Here is a 27,225-nt window from a genome sequence, read left to right as displayed (position 1 = left end):
CTTTTTATGCTTCGCGCGGTATCTAGCTTCTCGTAAAAACTTTGACAATACACCAGCGACACCAGCAGTCGCTGCAATTGGTTAACATGACGTACGCCGCCTATGTTCAAGCTGAATCATTCGATGAAAATGAAAAGTTGTGTTGAAGTGTCAGTTTTTCTTTATTTCGTTTATGCAAGTTAATTAAGATTCATTGGGATTACTCTCTTCGTGATCTTATTTTTATTTTACTGCTCTCAATAACCCATGTAATGTGCGTACTTTAGCTAAGATGAGCTGTTCCACAAATAACTGTGAAAGCCACACCATTGCAACAAAAGTGACCATTTTACATTAGGGGCTGAAGAAAATAAACATGTTTTGCGTCACTAACTCAAGTTCAATTTAATTTTGAGCAAACCATGTACACCCCCGGAGTCAGAGTTATCAGGGGTCAAGATTGGATATGGGGTGACCAAGGTAATGTCCATAATTTTACGCACGTACTCTGAAATTTGGTTTCCTCCATGCTATTTATGTTTTCTCTTTATTTATCGTGTAGATTTACTTGTATCAAATAAGAAAAGCTGTATATGTTTAGAATTGTAAATTGAAGTTTTACTTGTTACACTGACTTCTTTTGTATTTTCTTCTTAATTTAGGTTTTGTGTTAATGGTTTTTCCAACGTTGTCACTCATCTCGTATCTCGTTCGTTTTATTATTGATATTTTTTTATCTCGTTTAAAAGTTCTGCAACGAATCGAATGATTGTTTATCTTAAAATGTATTTTGTGATTGTTACTAATTAGTTTTAATTAATGTCAGAAGGTTTGTGTGGAAATATAGTAAACTACATAATAATATGTATATGGTGAAGTTGTCGAATTCTGCCTCAAGGCACAGATTAAAAGAAATCTTGATTTCAACATAATTACTAATGGAAAAAAAAAACTATTTACATGGGGAGATGTACATGCCCAAAATAGGTTTTTAGGTTGTTAGTTTAGGTTATTTTAATAATTTATGTGTATTTCCTAACCTTCAAACTTTATCCCCGACATAAATAGTCATTTCTTGTAGTAATGAAGTTGAAATCATGTGCTATTTGTAATGTTTTTGCGCAATAAGCGTGAGGCGGAATTTAACAAGTTATCGAAACCTTTATTTTATATAATAATAATTATGAAATGTTTATTGTGGGTATTAATTTGCTTTTATTTTTAAATATTAGTAGTACCCATATAATCTATAATCTATCAAGGACCTTGGTGTCACTTTGGATTATAAGCTGTCTTTTCGCGAACACATTAATAATGGGGTTAGTAAATCTCTTAAGCTACTTGGCTTCATCAATAGAATTATATCCTAAAAATTATATTCTTGAATGTAATTTAGTCTTAAAGGGTAATTATATTCTTTCTTTAAGAATATAAAAACTCTTTACTGTTCTTTGATTCGCCTTAATCTAGAATATGCCTTTGTTATTCGGTCTCCATTCTATGATGTTCACATTAATCATATTGGATCCCTAAAGCATCGCTTTTTAAGGGGAATTGCTTGGAGGTCAAGGCTGGAGAGAGGCGATTACTTATACGATGAACTTGAAGTAAAATTAAATCTTTCTTCTTTAAAAAAACATAGGAAGGATTTTAATCTCATCTGCATTGTCAAAATGATTAACAGTATGATTGACTGACAAACTTTGTTGCAACTCATCCCTTTCTATATCCCTTCCCATAGGTTCAGAAATAATGATTTGCTTTTCCTCAATCAACACTTCAAAAATTATGGATACCATTCACCAATGTCCAGAATGGCAAGACTTGTCAACCCAAGTCAGGACCTTGAATTTTTTGGTGTAAGCCTTAATGATTTTTGTCAGTCATTACGCAAGTAATATTTTATATTGATGTGGCAAAAGTCGTGAACTCCAACAAAACCTTGTTCTTGTTTTTTCCTATTTTTATCATAGCTGTAATTTTTTTGATTATCCTGTATTGTAACTTTTCTCCTTGCATTAAGTTTGTGTAATACGTAATGTGTTGAAATTGAACATGGTCCGTTAAAGTATTGTAAGGTATAAGTATTACACGATTCTTACTGGTTCTTACATTGGTTGTATATTATAATGTGTTATGTATTAAATATCATATATTTTTTTTTTTAATGTAAGTTAGTTTGAAAAATGTTTTTTTATTTTTTATCATTTGCATTTTTTATAACAGCGCAATTCAGAAGGGAGATGTAATTTTTTAAGGCTTAGTAAATGTAATGGTTTTGCGTTGTGTTGTTTTAACATTAGGTGTAATAAATTGATTTCCATTTCTCATAAATTTGTAGAATTATATAATCTAAACGTAAGCATTGTTTATTTGAAATTCTACCACAATTGATAATGTATTCTCGCTAAGCTACAAATAGCTTAGAATTAGTAGCTTAAATTTATATAATTGTTTAAAAGTCTTGGATTATAAGAAACCAAAGAAAAAAAAAATTGAGAATGGAAAAAATATAATGAAAGAAAAATAAAGTACGACACATCCCTGAAGTTTAACACTGTGAAAAGCAAAAAAAACGAACACCTCCTCTTCCTGTAGCCAAAATGTATGTAAAGTGAGTAATGCTTCTGTAGGGAGAGGTATTTCCTGTGATTATTTTTAGACTTCTCTCAGACATCTCCTGTTTAGAGTTAGAGGGGCGTGCATGGTTATTTATACATATTTTTAATCTTTCATTATTCTGGTTGCTAGGTTATTATTTCAAACTATATACTTTTAAGTATGTGTTGAATTATTTGTTTTATGAATCTTATATTTTGCCTAGATTTTTAAGAATGTACTTAAAATTTATTTTATTGTAAGTAACTTACTATTAATTAGGGTGTCTTTATGCGGATTTTACTTGGGAACGAATAGCGACTAAGATTATCTAAAATTAATTTAATCGATTCATAAATCTAAAAAGAGAATTTTTAGTGTTTAAATTGAATGTGAGATGTTGATAATAAATTATTGGATTGACAGGGTTTACATGTTGACACAGGTGATGATAATTAAATTAATTTTTAAATACTAGATACTCCATCTACGGGGATATACTCTCATTTTTGTAAATGGCGTCTTATGCCGTCTCAACTTTGGACATTAGTGAAGTAAACAAAAGCAGTATACACTTTGACATACCATGGATCGCTGTACTGCTCAATAATTTGGAATAATTGTGTCAATGTTTTTAATAAATAATTGGTTGATGATTTTGGTTCAGTGTGAATTTCATCACCGATTTCCAGTGGCACCAATCGAGCAACCACTGTGGCATTTAGCCGCTCGTCTCGAGGAGACAGGCACCTTGTATAATATATTCCAATGGAAACATTTTGAGAGCTGCAAATTCTTTAAGTCGCTCTACTATATAATTTGTCAATTGTTAGTATTTCTGTTCTGGCTGTACGGCAGGCGTTATATCAGGGACTTTAACCAGTTTTGTTATCTGCCGCATAATAATGCTCATATCTTTAAACTTAATCCTTACTAAAAAGAGTTAATGCTTCTTAAGATTTAGATTATTTATTATAATAATTAATACTCTCTTTTGGCTTCTATTCATTCCATTGTACACAATGATGTCTGATTCACCCTGAGACATTCTAGTGACCAGCTGCTTTCAGTTAACACATTTGACACACTTTGTCCATATGCTAACACTTTTTTATGGCTTAAATATTCCATTTGATGAGATATGCTCATAAAAAACATACACTTTGATTTGTTTGCCTGTTTTTCCTTTTATTAATTATTATCAAGATGATATGTATTTCTATTCAAGTCCTCCCGTCAGCACAACAAGTTTTAACTTCTGATTTATCCTCATTGCTTGCTATTATAACTCACCGCGCTTTGGTAGGATTTGTTATCCAATGTGTCTACAGTTGTATTAAAGTATTGGATGGGGTGACACAAGCTATTATTTTTGGTTTGTTTTTTTGTAGAAGTCCCTATGACTAATGCATGCTAACAGAGGCTGCAGGATTGATAAATTATTTATTATTGGAATAAATTTAAAACTGTTTAAAAAAAGCAAAATGCTGACACGAAAATAAGTTTTCACCCTTCACTTGTATAATTCACTTGGATAGTTCTGTTCTAATCAGATTTATTTTGTTTCTGAATCGATTTATGTGCACTTTTCTAAGGAACCTGATAACCAGATCAGCTATAGTGAATTCAAGGTTGAAGTTTATGATTTAACAAAAACTATACCACTCTGGTACAGTAAGTATGAGAGTTACAGTTCTTGAACACAATACATTAATTAACGGATAGTAGCTAAAGTGGCAGATTTTCTGTTAAGTATTCTTGTAAGGAACCTGAAAACCAGATCAGCCATAGTGAATTCAAGGTTGAAGGTTATGATTTAACAAAAATTATATCACTCTGGTACAGTAAGTATGAGAGTTACAGTTCTTTAACGCAATACATTAATTAACGGATAGTAGCTAAAGTGGCAAATTTTCTGTTAAGTATTCTGGCAAATAGATGAAAAATTATTATTATTTATAAAAAAATAGAAATAAGAAAAAAATAATAATACTGGAAAGAGAAAAGTCCAAATAAACTACTTTTTAGTAGTTTTTCAGTAGATGCTGTTAAGGTTTAAAAGATAAAACTTATTTTACTTAGTTTATGTGAGATATGTACATTTATGTATATATCACTTACATTTAAATGTACATACACATTATGCAATTTATAAAAATACATAACGGCATACACATGCATGCACATTATAAAATAATAATATCAACACAGAGATAACAAAAATTAAAACATTTTAAATATCAACCACGTTGAGGTCAACAGTGATACAATCTAACAACAATAAAAACTATATATAAATGCATTAAAGGTATAGCCCAAAGAGATGTAACATAATATAGAAACTATTAAAATAATTATGCATTTAGAAATAGTTTGTATTAGAGATAATAGTTTAATGTACATTATTGATTAGAATGATAATAGTTATTATACAAACTATTTCTTTTAGCGAGCCAAGTCTTCAACATAATATTTGTTTGACATTTGTACATTTTTAAAATTTCGGCAGGTAATACATTTAAGCATTTAGTTATCATGTAGTCCAGCGTTCTTTGCCCAAAACTAACTAACTAACCAACCATTATGCCGTTTCCACAAGGGTAGGCAGAGAGGATGGACCGCCAAACAACTCGGTCTTGGCGCACACTTCTTGCCTCATTCACATTCATACATTGTCTCATACATACTCTTATTTGTTTAAATGCTTAGGTACTTAGGTAAATTTACACTTTTATTTATTTATTTATCGTTTCTTTACATTGTATCTTTTTTTAAGTTATAATTTTTAACCTCACTAGGACAAGCCTGTGTTGAGGTTAATAATTTTACAAAATAGTACAAAGATTATAAGAGATTTAAAATAGTACAAATATTTAAAAAAATAATTCAAATATTAAGATAACAATATTGTTACATTGACGTTTCTGCGAATTGGATACCTACATGGTACCTATCAGCCTATTCATTAAAATATAATGCTGTAAACATGTAGGGTGACCGTGATATTTAATTGCAATAAAAATGTAACAAACTATTATTTTTTTTTAAACAGAGAAGAAAGAAAGAGAGAAAAAAAAATTTACACTAAAAAAAGAAAAGGATGAAAAAATTAACTTATTCAAAATATTATGCCACAATTTAAAAGGACAAAGATGAAAGAATATGTTGGAAATCCTCGGATGGCAGAAATAATTTAACATTCTTTTTAAATGTACACAAGGAATTTGACGATTTAATGTGATCTGGAAGGCTATTAAATAAAAGTGGAGCCTGGTACAAATAATGTCTCTGCCCAAATGAGGATTTAGGGTGAATTGCCATAAAGTTCAGACCAGAGCCAATTCTTGTAGTACGAATTTGTTGCATTCTTTTCGCAGAACTAATATTGTTAAAAAATCTGCATAACGTTTGTAGGATAAATAGTTGTTTTAAATTCATGATATTACATTCCTTATAAAGTAACTGTGTAGGATATGTAAATTTTTTTCTTGTACATAACTTTGAGAATCAGTTTTTGGGCAATATTAAGTGGTTCTATTACAGTCTTCAGGCAGGAACCCCAGCACACTATATTGTATGAAAGTAGGCACTGAATTATAGCAAAATACACTGTTTTTAATTTTTCCTTGTCTAGTACATGTCTGAGATCTTTAAAAATATAGATAAGTCTCCTAACTTTATTTACTAACATTTCGACATGATCATTCCACCTCAAAAATTTATCAATTTTTACCCCCAGGTATTTGAGGCTGTCTACACTTTCCAAGGGGTTGCAGTTACACGTTTGCACACAATTGTGAATAATCAAATTATGAGAGGTAGATGGCTGACTTTTATAAGAAATGCTAAAAGTGATGTATTTGGTTTTTTGTGTATTTAAAGTTAAAATATTATTACTCAGATAATTATTAACTACTCCTAAACCTGTATCACATTTTTCAAAAGTTTCACTCCAATTTTTACCCTCAAATATTAAGGCAGTGTCATCTGCAAAACTAACAATGTTACCTGGAATTTTTAGACTGCATAAATCGTTTATATAAATAAGAAATAATATTGGCCCGAGTACACTACCTTGTGGTACTCCAAATGAGATAGATTTACTATCGCTTAACATTTTATTTATTTCTACTTGCTGTGTTCTATCACTAAGGTAAGATCTGAACCAACCCATAGCTGTATTATTAATGCCTAAAGATAATAATTTCTTAAGAAGCAACTCGTGGGAAACCGTATCGAAGGCCTTTGATAAGTCTAAAAATACCGCTATAGCTTTGTTGCCATAGTCCAGTGCGTTTATATCTTTGGTCAATACCTTTAATATAGCATCACTCGTACTTCTGTTCTCTCTGAAACCAAATTGGCTGTCGGAGAGTATTTTGTATTTTTCTAAAAATGATACTAATCTTGACTTAGCCAGTCTTTCTATTATTTTTGAGAGAGTATTGAGCAAAGATATTGGTCTGTAATTATTAACATTTTCGTGATCTCCACCTTTGAAAAGAGGTATAATCTTGACATTTTTACAATGGGAAGGAAATATGCCATTCTTAAAACTAAGATTAACAATACGAGTTATAGGACCAGCTAACTCATACACATGCTGTTTATACACCATTATACTTAAGCCATCGATACCACAGGAAAAAGACATTTTTAATTCATTTATAACTTTAGTAACTTCAAAAATGCTAGTAGTTTTAAATTCAAAACTATCTCCTGTAACTTGAGTACCAGGTTTAAAATTGTTAACAAGATACATTTCGCTGGTTTTATTAGCACTGCACAAGTTTTTTTGCGTATGTAGGACCAATATCACTGAAGAAGTTATTAACATGGTTGGTAATTATATGTGGATCCTCCTCCAATGAGATAGTTTTGTTATTGATTACTAATTTTTTTATGGACACTTGCTCCTTTTGAATATTTATGGCTTCCTTTATAATCTTCCACTGTTGCTTGTTATTACCGTTGACTTTATCCAGTTTCCTTCTGTAATACGTTTGCTTTGTATATTTTATAATTTTTGTACACCAGTTTCTGTATCTCTTATAATAAGCCAGCAGTTGAATATTATTAAACTCTCCTCGACATTTGTTGTGCAGTTTGTCGCGGGTTCTAAGGCATTTGATAATTCCATCATTTATCCAAGGTTTTAAGTATTTGATGTTATGTTTTACACTTTGTACCGACGAGCAACTTTCCACGTGCATTTTTAAACATTTTACGAAGTTTTCAGTAGCTGAATTAACATCTTGCGATGACAGGACTGACTGCCATGATTCTTCTTTTAATTTAGCCTTCAAAAGATTGTTATTTATGACGGTTTTGATTTTTTCATTTTCCTTTGCTATTTTCTTTTGTCTAAAGCTCATAAATCTCAGCAATACCGCATCATGATCTGTTATGTCAGTAGTGAAGACAGCTCCCTGTGGTTCAAATTTAGATTTTACCATAGTGTGATCGATGCAACTTGAAGCAGTAGACGAAACTCTTGTAGGTGAAATTATAATAGGCTTTAAGCCGTGAAAAGCCAAAAGTGAGAGGTATTTTTGAGTTTTATACTGTTCAAATCTAATGTATTAATATTTATATCACCACATAAAATGATTTCCTTATTTTGTATAGATGTAGAATCAAGTAGGACACTCAGTGATTCAAGGAAACTATCTATATGAGTCTGGGACGGAGATCTGTAAATGGCTATTAAACATATATTATTCGATATCTGCATTCTTAAGCAGTTTGCTCCAGGGAAAACAATTTCCTCAACAGTCGCCTGAACATTTTGTTTCACGTAGGCAACTACACCATCGTTTTGCAAATAGTTATTATTTGTATTGTAAACTGTGTATCATGGGATGCTAGGTATATTGATCAAATTTTTTAGCCAAGCTTCTGTAAAAACTAATACCTCAGGATGATGTTCTATGCCATCAAGCATAGTTATGGTTTCATCAAAGTTTTTACTTAAACTTCTAATGTTCAAACAAAGTAAAGAAAAGTTTGAATGTTTCAAAAAATTTTTGCAAGTAAATGAATCTTTAATAGTTAAATTAGGTTCTGTATTGTCATCCAAATCAATGGTTTTTCCGAAATCGATGTCCATTTTTAATATATTAAATATTGTCGGTGCCTTTTACCATACAACTTCTATATTCTATTGAGGTCATCTTCGTGTTTTATTTCTTTAATTTTTTTTCCTTCATCTTCTTTCATTAGAATGGATCCATTTTTAAACCAAATATATTTGTATTTTAATTCTCTTCCCTTTAATTTGGCTTTCCAAAGCAGTTCTTTAAAATAAGGAGATAGCGATTCTCCTATGAATATCATTTTCTCACGGTTTGAGATCACCTTCTTATTTGCCAATAATTTTGATCTTGTTTCTGGATTTCTAATTTTTAAGAGAATTTTTTTCGGATGACCTGGTCTTCTGTCATATTGTCTTATTGCTGATGTAATATCCTCTGTACTTATTTGGATATTAGCACTTTTTATTAGGTTTATAGCAGTTACTTTGGGATTTTCATCTGTCTTTTCCTCAATTCCTGTTATTTCAATACAGTTATCGAGGTTCGACTGTTCTAAACAAGCCAGTCTGGTTTCTAGATGTTTAATAATTTTACTTTTATTTGTCAAATCATTTTTTAAGCTTTCGACTTCTCCTTTAACCCTTGAGACGTTGTTGATTTGCACGGATCAAACCTTCTACAAGCTTCCATTTTTTCAAAGACAATAACAAGCACTATTTCGTTCTCTTTCTGACATAAAAGAAATAATTTATTTTTAGATGAGAGGAAGAGAGATATATGCATTTTAATAATGTGCGGTCGTTCTGGGACAAATATGGTCTTAGGAGAGTATAATGCGCGCACGGCATTTGGGACTGTTTGGGTCTTAGAAGGTCCCAAGGGTTAACTTCATTCATAGAGTCCAAACGAATTATTATGTCATCATACTTTTGACAAATAAATTCGGTAGTTTTTTGAAATTCAGACATTTTTTTTTCAATGTTTTCGAGTATTTGGGTTTTGAGTTTCTCCAGTTTTGTGTCTACGAAAGACGCAAATTTAGTAAAAGTATCTTCTTCTGGGCTAGTGTCTTCGGGGGCAGTGTTCATTTTGTTTTTGGATCTTGTAAATGTATTTAGAGTATCTTGTTGTTGAGAGCTTGTTTTTTTGTTCGAACTCATGGTCACCCTTGCAGTAGTTTTGGTAGAAACAATAAGATGCGCAAGCGCCCTCAAAGCGAAACAAGCAAGCCGAATGGCCCGAGTTTTAAAGATGGCGGTGGAGTTGGCCAATCACAAGAGATTCACTTATACAGTAAACAGATGTCAACTTCACCGTTACTATTTCGCGATGTTAATAATTTATAAATCACTTGAGTAATCTCGCTTCAACGCGCAAAATTCTTATCACAATTGATGCAGTGAACACTTAGTTAATGTCGCAACTGACTCGAATTGAACCGTTCACCGATATACACAATTAAGCCAAGTTTTCAACGGGTCACTATTACTGTGTGCTACTTTGATTGCATACTATATTACATTGGTCCTTCATTTAACATAAACGAGTATTGTAAGTGTGGTCCAGTCTATTTATGTATGTAGGGCTATTCATATGTTGAAATATAATTTTATACCACAGAATTGCTCTTACTGAGAGAATTTTGAGATTCTGATAAAAGTATGAAATATTATTCCTGTGTATAAAAATTTGTGATCATTTTTGTAATGAGTTTTGAACTGACTGAAATTGATATTGTTACTTATTAATTTATTTTTATGCTGTGTATTTTATACACAGGCGGTTCTGGTGCACTCATAAATTTTTCTCGTAAGTGATTTATGTAACTAGCTTATAGTAACATTACCAATGTAAATGGAATTGTAAGTTACTTACCATAATTTAAACAACTTATTTTTTACAGGTCTAATCGCGTCCGTACTACTAAAAAAAGGGTTAAGGAAATGTAATTTTTCCTAAATAATAAAACTACGTAAAACATAAATAAAAAGATGTTTTGTATTGTCATGACAGCTTTATTAGATGTCAATACTTTATGGAGATTTCCCGTTACACGCAAATCATTTTGTGGCATTCATTCATTAGTAATTTTATTTGGCGCTTTTTAAATGTTTTTAACCCATGACACACTTATAAAAATCGAGGAAAATAAACAGATTTTGTGATAATTCTAGAATTTTTACAATTGACAGATCAGTTGTCGAAGTCAGCGGTTATGTCGGAAACCATTGACGGTGCCTTCTTACCGAAAATTAGCTTATAAAGTGTATCGGCCATTGTGAGCGCTTAGATAAGTTAAACTGAACTTTTGCTGGTACATTTCCTGGAAAAGTTGGTACATATGGCAGCAAATAATTTTTTTTTTTTAAATGTGAATACCGCACAAGAAAGAGTCCCAAATGCCTGGGGCCAGTAAGACTATGCCATCCCCATTGGGGTATGTTATATGGCTGAAGGTAGTTGGGAGGGGACGGAGATGGGGAAGAGGAAGGTGGGGAAGTACCTGGTTATTCAGATCCAGTCACCAAACACGGCTAAAACCATTTCAAGCAACGTTTCAATTCTGAATAGTGGTCTTACACCAGGGGGTTATTGAGAGTATCTTCCACTTTGGAACGTGCCGCAAATGTAACTTATATTATTTTAAATGATTAAATTAAATAACACAATTCAATCAAATAATATTTGCTTGTGCATGCAGGGATTTGAACCCCGCTACCTTTGGATTGCTATTTGAGGGCCTCATCCCTAGCTATAACTGATGATAGTATGTTTCCCGCCCAAGTAGGTCCATATATCAGCAAATAACTGATGATATGTTTCCCACCTTAGTTGGTACAAAATAACTGATGGTATTTTTCCCTTCCAAGTTGGTTTGTGTGTCGGCAAATAACTTATGATACTTTTTCCGTCCCGTGTTGGTCCATATATCAGAAAATAACTGATAATATGTAATTAATTGTCTCCAGATGGTGGGCTGGGTTCCTCGGGAACGGTGTGTGAGCTTGGACAGCCGGGCAGCAAGCGCTCCCCCGACAAGACGGTGGTGGTGTGCTGGGACTGCGGCCTGCGCTCCAACTACCGCACCGGCTACCAGGGCCAGTTTGATCTCACCGTGATTGACAATGCGCAGTGCGGTGGGTACATCACTAGCTAACTAAGCTTCACAGCCATCGCAGGGGTGGGTAGAGAGGATTACTAACTCTCACTCCTTCACCTTCATGCAAGCTCTTCTGTTATATTGATTCTTGATAAGACTGACTCAAGTTTATAATTCACTTGATCATGCCATTCTTTCCTGGAGTATTCCAAACTTCCTCCATTTAAATATTTGATTGGTTACGAGTGATGGTGTCCTTCACATTTAATTTGATATGATGTCTAAATTTAAAGTGATATTTAATTGAGTTATTATATCGATGGTCGAGACATAATTCAGACGAGTGTACTAAAATCTTCAAGTGGATTGGGTACAATGCTTTTAAGATTTGATTTATTCTCTCTCACTGCCTCACCTGAGAAGTCTTCAGGATACTTGCGGGCAAAATTAGTTTGCTGGAACTCATTGATTTAATTATTGAATTATTCTTTAGTTTTTTTTAGTTTGTTTGTTTAATCCACTAGGTGTGGTCATTCATTCACCATGCTAAGCAATCAATCAGCTTACTTATTAGAAACATAATTGCGACTCGGAGCTAAGATAATTTTTAATGTTGTGCTTTTAAATAATATTTATTTAACAAAGAACATGTTTTGCCTTTTCAGGTGTTCGACATCCCAATATCGAATGCGATTCCTGCAAACAGAATGGGATCGTGGGTATGCGTTATAAATGCACTATTTGCTACGATTATGATCTCTGTACTCCATGTTACCACGCAGATATACACAACCTAGAGCATCCATTTCTTAGATATGATAGTCCTATTTCTTCTGGGTAAGTTACGTATTTATAACCATTGTTTAAAATAAATATATTTTTGTTTCTGCGTGCTAAAAGATGTTGGCGACTCTCACTAGCCAATTGATTAATTTGTAGTCAATAACATTAATCTATGGGATGTTTATTGTTTAGTTATTGTTATGAAACCTATAAAAAGGGGTGACCGGATAAATCATCACATCTTTGAAAAGTTAAATGAAGTCATGGAAACTGATGAAACAAAAACTTTATTAACTGGGTTAAGTAGGTTAGGTTAGGTTAAAAAAAAAAAATTTTTTCATCGTTTCTAATGACTTTATATCACTTTTTAAAAGTGTGTTGAATTGTCACTGTATTGAGTTATCATGGAACCATAAGGTTATACAGCTGATAAATACAAATTGTTTGATTTCAGGGTAAAACTAACAGCTAGATTAAATGAGAGTAAGTTACCAGTTAGGGGTATATTTATCGGAGCAACAGTCCAAAGAGGTCACGATTGGAAGTGGGCGAACCAAGATGGTGGTGAAGGTATGTTAATCTCTCTCATTTTAATAAATATATGTATTCTTAATCTGTGTTTATTTGTTTGGTCTAAGAAGAGATCTTATAAATTATACAGGTTCGACGGGTGCTGTGACTGACATCTGTTGTTGGGGTAATGAATCAAGCAGATCTGTGGCTTGCGTGAAATGGAGAGACGGTACTAAAAATGACTACCGGTAAATATATTTTTTATCAGAACCTTAAGGTAGTTATTTGAATGCTTAGATAATGACATTTTAACCCTTTCGGACCGTGTTTATATTTGAAAATACATGGATTTAAGAATTTTTCCTCCCTCACTAAGAAGAGAATAATAATTTACAGTTTTAGCTTTTCAATTGCTGGTATAGCTGGTTATGGGTGCTATTATTATATTTTTTTAAGATTTTGGTTAATAGCTTAGGCGGTATACATTTTTATATTTTGAAATGTAAGTTTAGAAGGTATTTTTTTATATTTGTTTATTTGACGGCCGGCGTGGTCTAGTGGTATACGCTTTTGACTACAGATCCAAAGGTCGCGGGTTCGAACCCGGCGTGCGCAAATAAATTTTATTTGATTAATTTGTGTTATTTCACAATTAATTAATTAAAAATAATATATAGTATATTTGCGGCACGTTCCAGAGTGGAAGATACTCTCAGTATCGCCCTGGTGTAAGACCACCTTTCAGAATTGAAACGTTGCTTGAAATGGCTTTAGCCGTGTTTGGTGACCAGATCTGAATAGCCAGGTACTTCCCCACCTTCCTCTTCCCCATCTCCCTCCCCTTCCCAATACCCTCAGCCTCACATCATACCCCAATTGGGGATGCCATAGTCTCACTGGCTCCAGACGGGAGCAGTTGGGACTCTTGTGCGGTAATACTGTAAAAAAAAAAAAAAAAAAAAACATAAAAAAATGTTATATTTTTGGACACAGTGTATGATTGTCATTTTATGTTGAAGAGGCCCTCTGAGACCTAATGTTCTTTTAAATGAAATTAGCGATAAGTTCTGAACTATTGAAAAAAAAGAAAAACACAAAATTTTTTTCAAATAACTCTACCAATTTTTATTTATTCATTTACGCCTGTCAGGCTCTCACATTAAACAAGTATAAATTAATTACATAACACAATATATAATAAACTATCACTGCCGGTTTTAATTCCGGTCTGAAAGGGTTAAAAAACTCTCATATTTCAACTATTACCTAGTGTGTAGTTACATATTTTCTTATTTTATAAAGGGTTGGGCACAAAGGAATAATGGATTTAAAATACATAACTCCAGCGGCTGCAGGGAGTTACTTCACTAGTCACCTTCCTGTTTTGGGTAAGTTTTTATATCATATCAAAGGCCTGGTTTTCCTGGAACAAATTATGTATTTATATTGATTACTTCTGGCAACACACTGACAAACAAGAATTTTGTACAGTGTTTGTTTCATTTGCTCAATTTCTAATATTGTTTCAATAATTGTAGGTAAAATCCCCGAGGCAACGGTAAGTCGTGTGATCCCAGTAGAGAGTGGGGTCCCTGTAGGAGAGGCGGCGCCCCGTTTGTGTCCCGGGGACCGGGTGAGGGTGGCCCTGGATGCTGATACGCTGCGCCACCTGCAGCAGGGGCATGGGGGTTGGAACCCTCGAATGGCTGACGTGAGTTGGAATTTCATCATCCACTTTATAAATTTGAAATGAGAACTTTAATTAATGAACAAGATTTTCAATTTCCCTACCTACTTTTTATTCACGCTGATAGTGACTTGAAAATGTGAAATAACTTTTAATTAATATTTCAGTACATTGGGAAAGTGGGCGTGGTCCACAGAGTAACCGAAAGAGGAGACATCAGGGTCCAGCATGAAGGTACAACACTCATTCTATGATAGTTTTAATTTATTTGTCTTAATAATAATTTTACCCTTACTAATTGAATTAATTTTTATATTTTTTCAGGTTGTCCAAACCGTTGGACCTTTCATCCGGCAACTCTTGTAGCTGTGGCGTGGTACAGGGCAGGAGATATTGTTCGAGTTATATCGGAGTTAGCGCAAGTCCGACAATTGCAGAGGCAACACGGGGAGTGGGTCCCAGCAATGGAAACGGTATTACCTCGCCTACAATATCTTTGATGGATTTGTAATATTTTATCTCTGTAACATTCTTAAATTTATTAAATAGAATAATTTTTTTTAGTGATGATATCTATGAAATTATTTTGTTGTTTTTATTTTATACAGGCTTTAGGCAAAACTGGGCGCGTAATGAATGTCTATTGTGACGGAGACCTTCGAATACAGATACTCGATGATAACATCAACAAAATGTGGACACTCAATCCTCAGTGTGTGAACCTTGTTCAGAGATGTCCAAATCCTGATCAAAGTGTTGTGCCCCCACCGGTTTCGGATGCTAATGCCCCGGTGTTTAAGTCATCGGTGCCCAATGCTCAGGTGCCCCTTAACCAAGTTCCAAGTCCTCCGGTAGCCGCGCCCAGATCCAGTCCCAGTCCTAGCCAGCCCGGCCCCAGTGTGCAGGGACAGCCTCCAGGACAGCCTCTGGGCCAGCCCCCGGGCCAGCCCCCGGGCCAGCCCCCAGGACAGCCCCCAGGCCTGCTGAGCACCAGCCCTGACAGACCGGAGATGAGACTGCTCATGAGCAAGGTTGCTCAGGGAAACTTGGAGTATGTAAAGGAGCTCTATGACACGGATAAGAGCATTGTAAGCATATCATGTTTTAGATTTTTTAAAATTAAATTGAACTTACCTAATAAATATCATAATATTTATTGACAGCCCTGGTGGTTGAGGGGGAAGGCTCTCCGCTAGCAAGCAGAAGGTCGCAGGTTCAAAACCCGGCATGCGCAAGTAAATTTTATTTGATTGAATTGTGTTAGTTCACAATTTATTCATTTAAAATAATGGTGACCGGATAAATCATCAAAATGATAATTTATCACATTTAAAAAAAGTTATATATCATGAAAAGTGATGAAACAAAAACTTTATGAAATGGGTTAAGTAGGTTAGGTTAAATTTTTTTTTTCTTCTCTTTTAATGACTTTATATCACTTTTTAAAGGTGTGTTGAATAGTCACTGTGTTGAGTTATCATGGAACCTAAAATAATATATAGAATACTTTCGGCACGCTCCAGAGTGGAAGGTACTCCCAGTATAGCCCTGGTGTAAGAACACCAATCAGAATTGAAACATTGCTTGAAATGGCTTTTGGTTTGATGACCAGATCTGAATAGCCAGGTGCTCCCCAACCTTCCTCCCCTCATCTCTTTCCCCTCCCAACAACCTCTAGCCTCATCTTTTGGAAAGGAAACTTAATTTTTTTTTAAATTTGTAGCATTTTAGCAGTAGGTTTGATGGCCTACGTGGTCGAGGGGTAAAACACTACTACGAATACGGAGATCGCGGCATGCGCAACAATTTTAAATTAAATTGATTTTAATTGATTTGTGTTGTATCACAATAATTAATGTATTTAAAATAATAGGTACTTAGTATATTGGCGTCACTTCCAAAGTGGAAGATACTCTCAGTATCGCCCTGGTGAAAGACCACCATTCAGAATTAAAATGTTGCTTGAAATGGCATTAGCCATGTTTGGTGACCAGATCTGAATAGCCAGGTATAGTACGCGCCAAACTTTAAAGCTGACCTGAAGTTGATATGACCCATTTTCGTGCAGGTACAGTCAAACACTAAGATTATCGCTGAGCAAATCAATTAGTTTATTACGAAAAATTTTGTAAAATTAAATTCTGTCGTTTAGTTCAGTGTTGAAATCCCTTCCATGACTCAAGCTGTTGAAGATTATCGAAGGAATTAGTGAAGCTAATTGATGAATCGGATTCAGAACCGCCTTCTCATATAACAAACTCATTTGTTAGGAAGTCTATGGCCGGATCGAATGGAAATTAATGCATTTTAGTAGTTATTTCATTAAAATTCAATTCGATTATTCACTTGGTGGCCATTCTTGTTGATGTGATGGTAAGAAAAGACGTCAAATTATCATTACCAATTATTATTTACCAATTTCAGTTACTGAAAAAGTTGTATCTCACCTAATTTAAAATAAAATTTACTGTGTCCCGCTTTTCTGTAAATTGAACAATTCCACTATCTCTAAATAATATAAAAGAAAGTCGCTATTATTAACGGATATTGATAGAGTTTTCACTATTTTTAGAGATTTTACCGGTTTATATGTATATAATACATTCATATTATATTTATATAAAGTAGATAAATGATGAGCAACGCCGGATACACATCAGGTAGTTGATTTTATAAAATGTTTGTAAACTCCTATTGCGTCGACATTACAATGACCGTAAGCGATAGAGAAAGGTGCGTAAAACATATGTGCGACAGAGAAAGGCATAGACGAATGCTGCCCTCCCCCTCCGTGCACTCCGCCTGCCGCCTTTCAGACCTAAAAATTGCCTATTGCGACGATTTCTGTAAGAACTTCAGGTTGGCTTTAAAGTTTGGCGCGTACTATACTTCCCCATCTTTTTCTTCCACATCTCCTTCCCCTCCCCACTATCTTCAGATTCACAACATACCCCAATAGGGGATTCCACGGTCTCACTGACTTAAAAAAAATCTTTTCTAAAGAGGTATATTTTAACTCGTAGGAGCCGGAATATTTAATAAATAAAAATACATTTTTGTAAGGCCAACATGAAGACAATACCATACAGATTTTTGTGTTTAAGAAACCCGTAATATTCAAAGGCAAAATGAATGTATAAGGTCAACACTGTAATTGTAGTGCTTCGTGACATGCATGGGCACAATTCTTCAACACTGTAATTGCAGGTCTCCGGTTCCTAAGGGTTTAAAATTTATCATAAAAATTTCAAAGCTAGTTTCTGACCTTAAACTAAATGGTAGTGAATAAATAGAATGTGGACCCAGTAGGTATGTTGAAAGCTATGTCCCCAATTTTCGCATCATCAACGAGGGTTCATTCAGTCTGTCTGAGGCATCACACTTGAATGTGAGGTGCCTCTGTTTAAGATTGTTTTCTGAATGTTTTCATTTATTAAAGAATCTTGTATTGATGCTTCACAGATTGATAGTCCGTATTGTGGTAAGACACTCCTCCAGGTAGCAGCCTATCAAGGTCACCGACCCTTGGTGCAGTTTCTCCTGTCCAAGGGAGCTAAGCCTACCGCTGTTGATGATGATGGAGACTCTGTCCTACATGATGCAGCTTTTGGAAACCAGCCAGAGGTTACTATTTATTTTCTCAACCATATTTCTTATTTTTATTCTTATGCTTATCAAGGCAGACCTGATTTATTCAATACTCCTTTTTTTTATACAGATTTTAGAAATTCTACTCTCTGATAAAGACGTGGACATTAATGCAGTGAACAGAAGCTGCTGTACGGCATTGCATATTGCCGCACACAAATGTTTACCTCACTGTGTCTGGGTTCTACTGCAGCACAAACCCAATGTTAACTTACAGGTATTTATAATAATTCATGATTTCATTTTAATTTAAATGAAATTGATTTTGAGCGGTGGAGCTTGTTAACAGACCAATGAGAGATCTACTAGAAAATGATAGCTACTTATGATAAGAACTTTATCCCTGTACCTAATTGAACATAAATATGTTTTAAGGACACCTACGGTGACACTGCTCTACATGACGCCATCAACAATCAGTGCAGTAGCACCATCAGCAGTAGCAGTGGTGGAGCGGGAGGTGCAGGTCAAGTAGCTCCGGCTGGCCAGCCCACCACCCCCTTGGCGCCTCCCTTGTCCGGTTCCATGAGAATTATTCAAATGCTGTGCGATTATCCTGGTGAGTTTCATATTTCAATAAATAAAAACCTAGTGTGGGTTTACAAAAGTTCCTGTTTGAAGATCCTTAAAGAAAATTTTTAAGGGTATACAAAAGAATTCATTAATGGTCTTTCATAGATAAGGCTGATTTATAATCTGGAATGAATTTTTGTATTATGATTCTGCAAAAAATGTTGATTATTTTATGTTCATAGAATTCATTCATTTTGGTGTAGAAAAGGCATTAGAAGCAAGAGCAGATTATGAATTCTTTTAAGTATACTCTTAATAAACAGGTTTTTTTTAAATTCTTCTGGGGCCCCCTCTTATCGGAGGTTGGCTATCATTAGGGCAATCTTCACCCTGCATGCTACAGCCTGGAACACTCGGCAACATGCATTTTTACTAGTCACATTTTTGAAACCATAAAATTATTTAATTCCAGATACTAATTTCTCCCTGGCCAACAAGCGCGGTTTTAATGCTTTGCAGCATGCCGCTCTCAAGGGCAATGCCTTCGCCTGTGCTGCCATCTGCCGCAGGGCCCCCAGCCTGGTGGACCGGCCCAAGGATGATGGTTTCTCAGCCCTGCATTTGGCTGCCCTGAATGGTCATGCTCAGGCCGTCAGCGCTCTGGTAAGACAAGATATGAGTACTTAAGTTTTCAGTTTATCCTGATCATAAGACAAACTTAATTTATGTACGCACAATTTTTTGCAAAGCGAGAAATATTTTGTAATTGTATTGTAAACCTTTGAAACCACGAAGGATAGTGATACGATGGAAGTTGCAATTGTATTGTAAACCTTTGAAATCACGGAGGATAGTGATACGATGGAAGTTGCAATTGTATTGTAAACCTTTGAAATCACGGAGGATAACGATATGATGGAGGTTGCAATTGCATCGTAAACCTCTGAAACCACGGAGGATAATAATATGACGGAGATTGATATTGTATTGTAAACCTTTGAAACCACGGAGGATAGTGATACGATGGAAGTTGCAATTGTATTGTAAACCTTTGAAATCACGGAGGATAATGATATGATGGAGGTTGCAATTGCATCGTAAACCTCTGAAACCACGGAGGATAATAATATGACGGAGATTGATATTGTATTGTAAACCTTTGAAACCACGGAGGATAGTGATACGATGGAAGTTGCAATTGTATTGTAAACCTTTGAAATCACGGAGGATAATGATATGATGGAGGTTGCAATTGCATCGTAAACCTCTGAAACCTCGGAGGATAATAATATGACGGAGATTGATATTGTATTGTAAACCTTTGAAACCACGGAGGATAGTGATACGATGAAAGTTGCAATTGTATTGTAAACCTTTGAAATCACGGAGTATAACGATATGATGGAGGTTGCAATTGCATCGTAAACCTCTGAAACCACGGAGGATAATAATATGACGGAGATTGATATTGTATTGTAAACCTTTGAAACCACGGAGGATAATGATATGATGGAGGTTACTAATTTGATGCAGATGATATACAGTAACTTTTGTAATAATTGCTTTATGTATTTATTAATAAATTACAGTATATTATAATAAAACAAATAAAAAACTTTATTCCACTTAATTTTATTTTGACCGTAACCGGTTTCAGCTCGTCAAAGCCATCTTCAGACTGGTCAATTTGATGGCTTTGACGAGCTGAAACCGGTTACGGTCAAAATAAAATTAAGTGGAATAAAGTTTTTTATTTGTTTTATTATAATATATTATAATGGAATTCCACCACGAATTATCGGTCTCAAAAATAGAAATATTAATAAATTACAGGTTACCATTGGACGAGCTGACCTAAATCTTAGGAACAATAGACATCAATCGCCTTTATTGTTATCAATTTCGCAAGGTAAGCCATTGATTTATTTTAAAGATGATTCATTGTTGCTTTTTTTTGCTTTTGTAACTATCACGACTCTAATCTTATAATCTTTCACAGGGCATTGCATCGTTCTAGAGCAACTGATAAACCTGGGATGCCTGGTGACAGCTTTTGATGAAGATGGCAATACAGCTTTACACATAGCGCATATGAAAAGGCTCAATGCTCAGTCTTCAGAGGCTCAGAAGCCAAATAATAAGGTATGTATTATGCAACAATGACGTAAAATAATAAGCCCCTTAAAACCATTTATGTACCTCCTTGATTTTCGGACTTTCCTAGATTTAGCAAATTCTAATAATAATAATTGGGTTTCTGTTGCAGGATTGTCCGGGGATATTTGCAATCTATGACAAGTTATCTCCAAATGATGTAGGAGCCAATAGAGTTACATTTTCCATAATTATATTTTTAATACAAAAAGGCTGTGATCCGAAAGCAAAGAACAACGAAGGAAAATGTATCTTTGATTTAATAGGCACTTCAGCTGCTGGCGGGAAAAAGGTTAGTTTGTAGATTTATTTTTATCCTTGTGAAATGCTATCATGTGACAATTGGACTTGATTTATCATGCTTGAAATAACTTTCTTATTCCAGTTAGAAGAACTGTTACCAAGTTTCCTTTCACCAAGTGAGGGCGAAGAGAGTACTAGTATGGTGCCTTCAAGCGAGACCGCAGTGGACTTGCTGGAGTTGGCCAACCACCACCTGGCCAATGTGACTATCAGCTCGGACAGTGCAAGTGACGCTGCAAGAGCCACGACTTCTTCCCCCGGTGTGGTCGTCCCTGAAATGCCCAACAGTAGCCAAGAAGGAGCATTTGGTGGTGCCAATGTAGGAATCAACGTAAATGCTTCACCCTCCAAGAGAAACTATTATAATCTTCTTAATTATGCAGATTTAGGTATGTTTATCTAATACAAGTCTTTATTATTTTTTTGATTCATTTCAAATTTCCAAAAATGTTATTTGTGTTGTTTATGACAAACCAATATCATATTACACAAAAAAACCTCTGATTTCAATCTAGTTGTAGACTATTTTAACATGGATTCTAAATATTTCCATTTTTCTGACATTTTATTTTTTGTATAGTAAAATAATGCTGACGAATGAATTTTAACGTGGTAACACAATAATGGCAACGAATGAATTTTAACAATAATACATAATTGCTTTTTAATACTCTGTCATTAGCAGGTGAATGTAGCAGTAGTAACAGCAGTCCAGTGCACTACGGTAACATGATGAATCGGGGCACTCCGGGTAAAACCAACAACACTTGCAGCCCACAACATCCCGTCAGGCCTTCTCGCCACAAGAAGTCTGCCTCTCCACCGTCCAACCCAGGTAACTTTACTACCCCAGCAGAATTACTCCACCCAAACTATATCTAACCATGCAATGCTGTACATATTATATGGTACATGCGTAGGTTGTTCCCTACAGCCAGAGATGTGCTTTATTTCAAATAAATCCATTTCAAATGGAAATGCAAAATGCAAAATGGGTATTTTCCATTTTGCATTTTAAATGCTTTTCTAAAAACCATTTTGCATTTTGCATTTCAAATGCTTTTCTCAATGCATTTTCCATTTTAAATGCTTTATTGCAACATTCTTCCTACTATCTCCATTCATCTTTTTTCATAAGCCCCAAATATCAATCGGTCCTCAACCTCGCTATGAGAGATAATTTCCATTTGTCAAGTTGCTCCCTGGTAGGAGCCCTGGCAATTGAGTGATACCATTACAAAAAATACTGATTCAAATACTGAACATGGGGCCATGACGCTGTAATATTAAATGTTAGATAGCAGTTTCTATGTTTTTACGTTGGCAACATTAGTCCCGCGCAAATTTTGGGGTTTCATAATCTGTAGTCGTGGTGTTTTTGGATTTACCATCATGTAATATGTTTGTTCTACATTGATGTCCATTATTAAATGATAAAATTGTTTAAAAATTCTATAATTATTTTGATTGTTTGACCTGAGAAACCATTTTGCATTTTCAATGCATTTTGAAAATAGGTATTTTGCATTTTGCATTTGAAATGCTTTTCTAAAAATCATTTTGCATTTTGCATTTTCAAATGGAAAAGTTTTGACCCATTTCCATTTTGCATTTCAAATGGTTTTGGGTACCCATTTTGCACATCTCTGCCTACAGCTAATTTGGTATGGTTATTGTTTTTAGGTACACCACCCCGAACAAAGCCCACCGAATGTGTGGTTTGCTGTGAACTGTCTGAGGCCAATTCTCTCCTGGAGCCGTGCGGTCATCGTCCTGCATGTGAGGATTGCTCGGCTCGGATGAAGAAATGCCTCATTTGCGGAATCATCATAGGTATTTCTTGAACAGTAATACAAATTAAACATTTTTTTCTTATGAATACATACTGAGGATGGGGTTGGATGGGGCCAGTTTTTTTTTCATTTTTTAATAAAATGAAAGACAAACATTCCCGGATTATGAATTATCTGGCAATATTTGAAAATCTCCTACTATCACCACAGTTAAGGGAAAATGTTGCTTGTGTTGTGATGGAGGACTTAGCCAGCCGAGGAATTGAACACACAATGCCTGTGTGGGACCCAAATGCGATGTCAACTCAGCCACTGACCGGTCATAAATAAATATTCAGCAAGTCTACAAATTTTGCAAGTGAACAAACAATATTATAGTTGTAAATGTTGTGAACAATAATTATGTAGAAGACAAGTTGATCTTTAAATTTAAAATCTATGAAAATGTTTTTTATATCATAAATTTATTTGTAGATGTGCCATGGAGGTAACATTAAACAAAACATACATTGCTCTTCTGGAATTAAAATGCATTATCCTCTATTATGGTTCTTTGTAAGTTTTTTGAGGTGAGATGTGTTTAATGTTGTTGTATTTTTCAGAGCGTCGATTGACGACAGACGGCCGCATAATCCCCTGCCGTAGTCGTCAACCATCAGCCGAGCATCTTCGCTATTTGGAGTGCAAGATCCAGGAGATCGAGGAGGCTCACTGCTGCCCCATCTGCTTGGAGAGACGCAGGACTGTGGCCTTTCTATGCGGACATGGCGCTTGCTCCAAGTGCGCTGCCACGCTCTCCACCTGCCACATGTGCCGCCAGGATATCACCAGCAAGATAAATCTATACTGAGCAAACAAATGTGCTAACCTACGCCACACAATTACGCTCCTTAACCTAATCTATGGGCGTGTTGCATATGTGATCCATCGGCGGCTATCCCCGTACACGGATGTTGCGTATGTGATCCATGAAGTTTCACTAAAACACATACATTGTGTTAAAACGTGTTGTGCGGTGGGATAGATTGTTTTGAAAAGGCCAGCATTGAAAAGGCCTAATGGGCACTTTATTCACATTTTTACACATGATGTACATAATAATCATTGCTTTATTTTTGTCCACGAAAAGATAATGTTGTGTGATTGGAAGTCTGGATTATCGGCCACTTAATAAAATACTCGAGCCGAAAACAAAGCAGAGCACAACTAACTGAAATGAAATTCGGCATTCTTGTTTTATAGAGATACATACTGCGATGTAAAGACTGAGTGACTCAGTTATACAGGGTGTTACTTGATTTACTTTAACCAGTGATTCCTGACTTTATCAAATTTTTTTTTCAAAAACTGAAAAATCTTTCATATGTCGTCACTGGTCACTCAGCCCAATAGCCCCCTAACCTCTCAACCCGATCGTAACTATCCAATACCTACCTCCAATACTCTAGCGCAACTAATGTCAGGAATCACTGATTAAAGTAAGCCAATTAAGTTCCTCAACACCGTATTTACCTACAGATAAATATGTGTAAAAATGATGTAACCATCAACATTTCTTTTTGAGACAATTTCTTTTGTTGCTATATGTAGGAAAAACTTCCAATAGTAATATGTATATTTATACGATTGCCATAATGAGATCACGTTAACTTCTACAATACAAACAGAAGAAGTTGGGTTGGAAGAGATAAAATGACAGATATGTTTATATATAGTTGCTAGAAATAGGTAAGATATAATATTATGTATGTGTCTTTATGTCCAACACGGATTATATTCAAAATTAATGGAGTTATCATAAACTTTACATTATTGTGATGTGTGATAATGTTTTAAAAAAGCAGTGATACCTGAAATCATTGATCAGAAAGTTTCCGTAGTTCAAAAAAATAATTTAATATTCTAGTGTTGATGATAATTCAAAATAAAGCAGGTCATGTTTTTAAAATACTTATAAAGTGAAACTCGCACGTAAGGTGTTTTCAAACTGCAAGAAGCTTTTATTTCTGTGTAATGAATTTAAATACAAAAAACACAAGGTTTTGCCAACAAAATGTTTTGTTGCAATACTGCTTTTGGGATAATAAGAAAAATATCAATTTTTTTTTAATGTTTATTCAGTTTTTATATGAACAATATTATATTTTACACAAATCTTACAAAACTGAGCAATCAGTTTGATTTTAATACATTTGGTTGCAAAATTATCACAACTTGTCAATTCTTTAACCCCCCTATTGTGCAACTGGCTATATTTGCAGTCCAGTGAAACTGCAGTGTGCAGTGTTGAGCTAGGTTCTTAATGCATTTCGTTACTGTCCATGAAAATTCCAAAGTTAAAAATTTGATTTTGTAGAATTGTGTCTTATTATTTCAAATCTAAATTTCAATATTAAATTTGACTAGAGATATTTACAAAATTGAACCTGTTTCGTAGGGTTTAACATTCTGATAGGACTTAATCATTTAGATTTTTTTAATACAATGTCTTTTCGTGCATAATTCTAACTATTTACAATACAAAATACATGTTTCTAAAGTAATTATTTCAATAGAATCCAAATTTAAATATATTATGACGTACATAATATACAGTGGTAAGGGTAAACGTAACATACGTAATAATCTATGTGTTCATAGATGGCGTAAATTTAATTATTTTATGAAAATACACGTTTTGCAAGTTAAGCTTCAAAATATTAAGATGAATTATTTGTTTATGTATGAACGCACAGGTTATAAAGTACGTTACATTTACCCTTAAAATGGGAAAGTTTTTTGTTTTTGGTCTATTGAAAACGCTTATAAGAGAGTTTCACCTTATGCCTACAATATTGCTTACATCTCAATCATAATTTTTGATTTGATCATATAGAAGCATTTTATTTTATTTAGACTGATTTTATAATTTATTTTGTTTCCGAATAATCATAATTTTTGAAGCATTTATAAACCTGTTTATTTATTAACATTAGGAGATTGACCCAAATATTATTAGCTTCGTCCAAACTCAGGATAGTGCATAAGGTATTTCCAACTATCAAATAAGTTAATTAATAGTTGAACATTAATGGAAAGGCCCAAATATGTTATGTAGATAATGACTGGTTAGTGGCTGAGTTGACAAATGGGTCTGGTTCTAAACCAGGCGTTGCGGGTTCAATTTCTCCTAGCTGAGTCCTTCATCATTGCACAAGCAAATCCTCCAACTTATAATGATGGTAGTAGGAGGAAATTTAAATACTGTAATGTTATTCACAACTGCATGTCTTTCAGTATGTCTTTCTTGCTTCGTTGGTTGTATAAAACAGTCGCTATTCACGTCTGTCTGTCTGTGCACTTAGTTCTTCTAAACTACGCAACGGATTTTGATAGGGTTTTTACTATAATTTAGAGAATTTCTTCAGGAATGTTTATATATATACATATACAGGGTGTCCGGAAACTCGTAGTACAAGCGGGAAACTGGTGAATCTACATCACATTTGGAGTCGATTTTGTAGTATATATTTTTTTTATTTGAGCTTTCGTTATCGAGTAAATCGAGTTTGAAGTTGATTTTTTTTTTTTTTTTTTTTTTTTTTTTAAATCAAATTCTTATAAATTATTACTGAAGATCAAAGTACCCAACTAATTAAAACTATTTGAAAGTAAAACAAATGAAGAAACTCGGATTTGAAGCATTATTTTGAAATCACCCTTCATTTAACCCGGTGTAATCATAAAATATTTCTGCTCTGCAGGGTTAAAACATCTGTTATTCAACCCTAAACACCAGAAAAAACTTTAACCCTAAAATAGCCGAAAAATATTTTTTTTTTGGTTTTTTTTTTTTTTTTTTGAAAATGCTCAAATCAAAAAACTTTATGTTTTTTTGGGTTCCCCATGTGGTGTAGATTCTCCAGTTTCCCGCTTGTACTACGAGTTTCCGGACACCGTGTATACAGGGTGTCCGGAAACTTGTAGTACAAGCGGGAAACTGGTGAATCTACATCACATTTGGAGTCGATTTTGTAGTATATTTTTTTTTTTTGAGCTTTCGTTATCGAGTAAATCGAGTTTGAAGTTGATTTTTTTTTTTTTTTTTTTAATCAAATTCTTATAAATTATTACTGAAGA

General features: G+C 34.3%; 1 protein-coding gene across 2 annotated transcripts; it reads left to right on the top strand.

Moving 5' to 3' along the window:
- The first annotated feature begins 106 nt into the window (after positions 1 to 106).
- On the top strand, positions 107 to 27,019 carry mib2 (E3 ubiquitin-protein ligase mind bomb 2). 2 transcript variants are annotated; one of them, XM_089637581.1, is made up of 21 exons: positions 107 to 459; positions 11,582 to 11,749; positions 12,378 to 12,549; positions 12,950 to 13,065; positions 13,157 to 13,256; positions 14,311 to 14,396; positions 14,547 to 14,719; positions 14,863 to 14,929; positions 15,020 to 15,168; positions 15,304 to 15,783; positions 18,158 to 18,319; positions 18,414 to 18,560; positions 18,719 to 18,902; positions 19,329 to 19,519; positions 20,690 to 20,765; positions 20,856 to 20,998; positions 21,123 to 21,302; positions 21,396 to 21,702; positions 21,999 to 22,148; positions 22,997 to 23,146; positions 23,709 to 27,019. In XM_089637581.1, the coding sequence occupies exons 1-21, from the start codon at positions 402 to 404 to the stop codon at positions 23,954 to 23,956; spliced, it is 3,507 nt and encodes a 1,168-aa protein (XP_089493707.1). In that variant the 5' UTR covers positions 107 to 401; the 3' UTR covers positions 23,957 to 27,019. The 2 variants fall into 2 exon arrangements, with proteins under 2 accessions (XP_089493707.1, XP_089493706.1); XM_089637580.1 differs by having other exon boundaries at positions 21,996 to 22,148.
- Positions 27,020 to 27,225: the final 206 nt, after the last annotated feature.

The sequence above is a fragment of the Hesperophylax consimilis genome, chromosome 1 (assembly GCF_061612785.1).
Source record: "Hesperophylax consimilis isolate HC1 chromosome 1, BYU_Hcon_1.0, whole genome shotgun sequence".
Lineage (NCBI taxonomy): Eukaryota > Metazoa > Arthropoda > Insecta > Trichoptera > Limnephilidae > Hesperophylax > Hesperophylax consimilis.
This window is presented reverse-complemented; position numbering and strand designations above follow the sequence as displayed.

Excerpts from the sequence above, each read along its gene's own strand:
- mib2 (XM_089637580.1), top strand. The coding sequence starts at position 402 with ATGTACACCCCCGGAGTCAGAGTTATCAGGGGTCAAGATTGGATATGG. Across the intron at positions 20,999-21,122 it reads CTCAGAAGCCAAATAATAAG|GATTGTCCGGGGATATTTGC; the intron begins GTATGTATTATG and ends TTTCTGTTGCAG. Across the intron at positions 22,149-22,996 it reads CTCTCCACCGTCCAACCCAG|GTACACCACCCCGAACAAAG; the intron begins GTAACTTTACTA and ends TATTGTTTTTAG.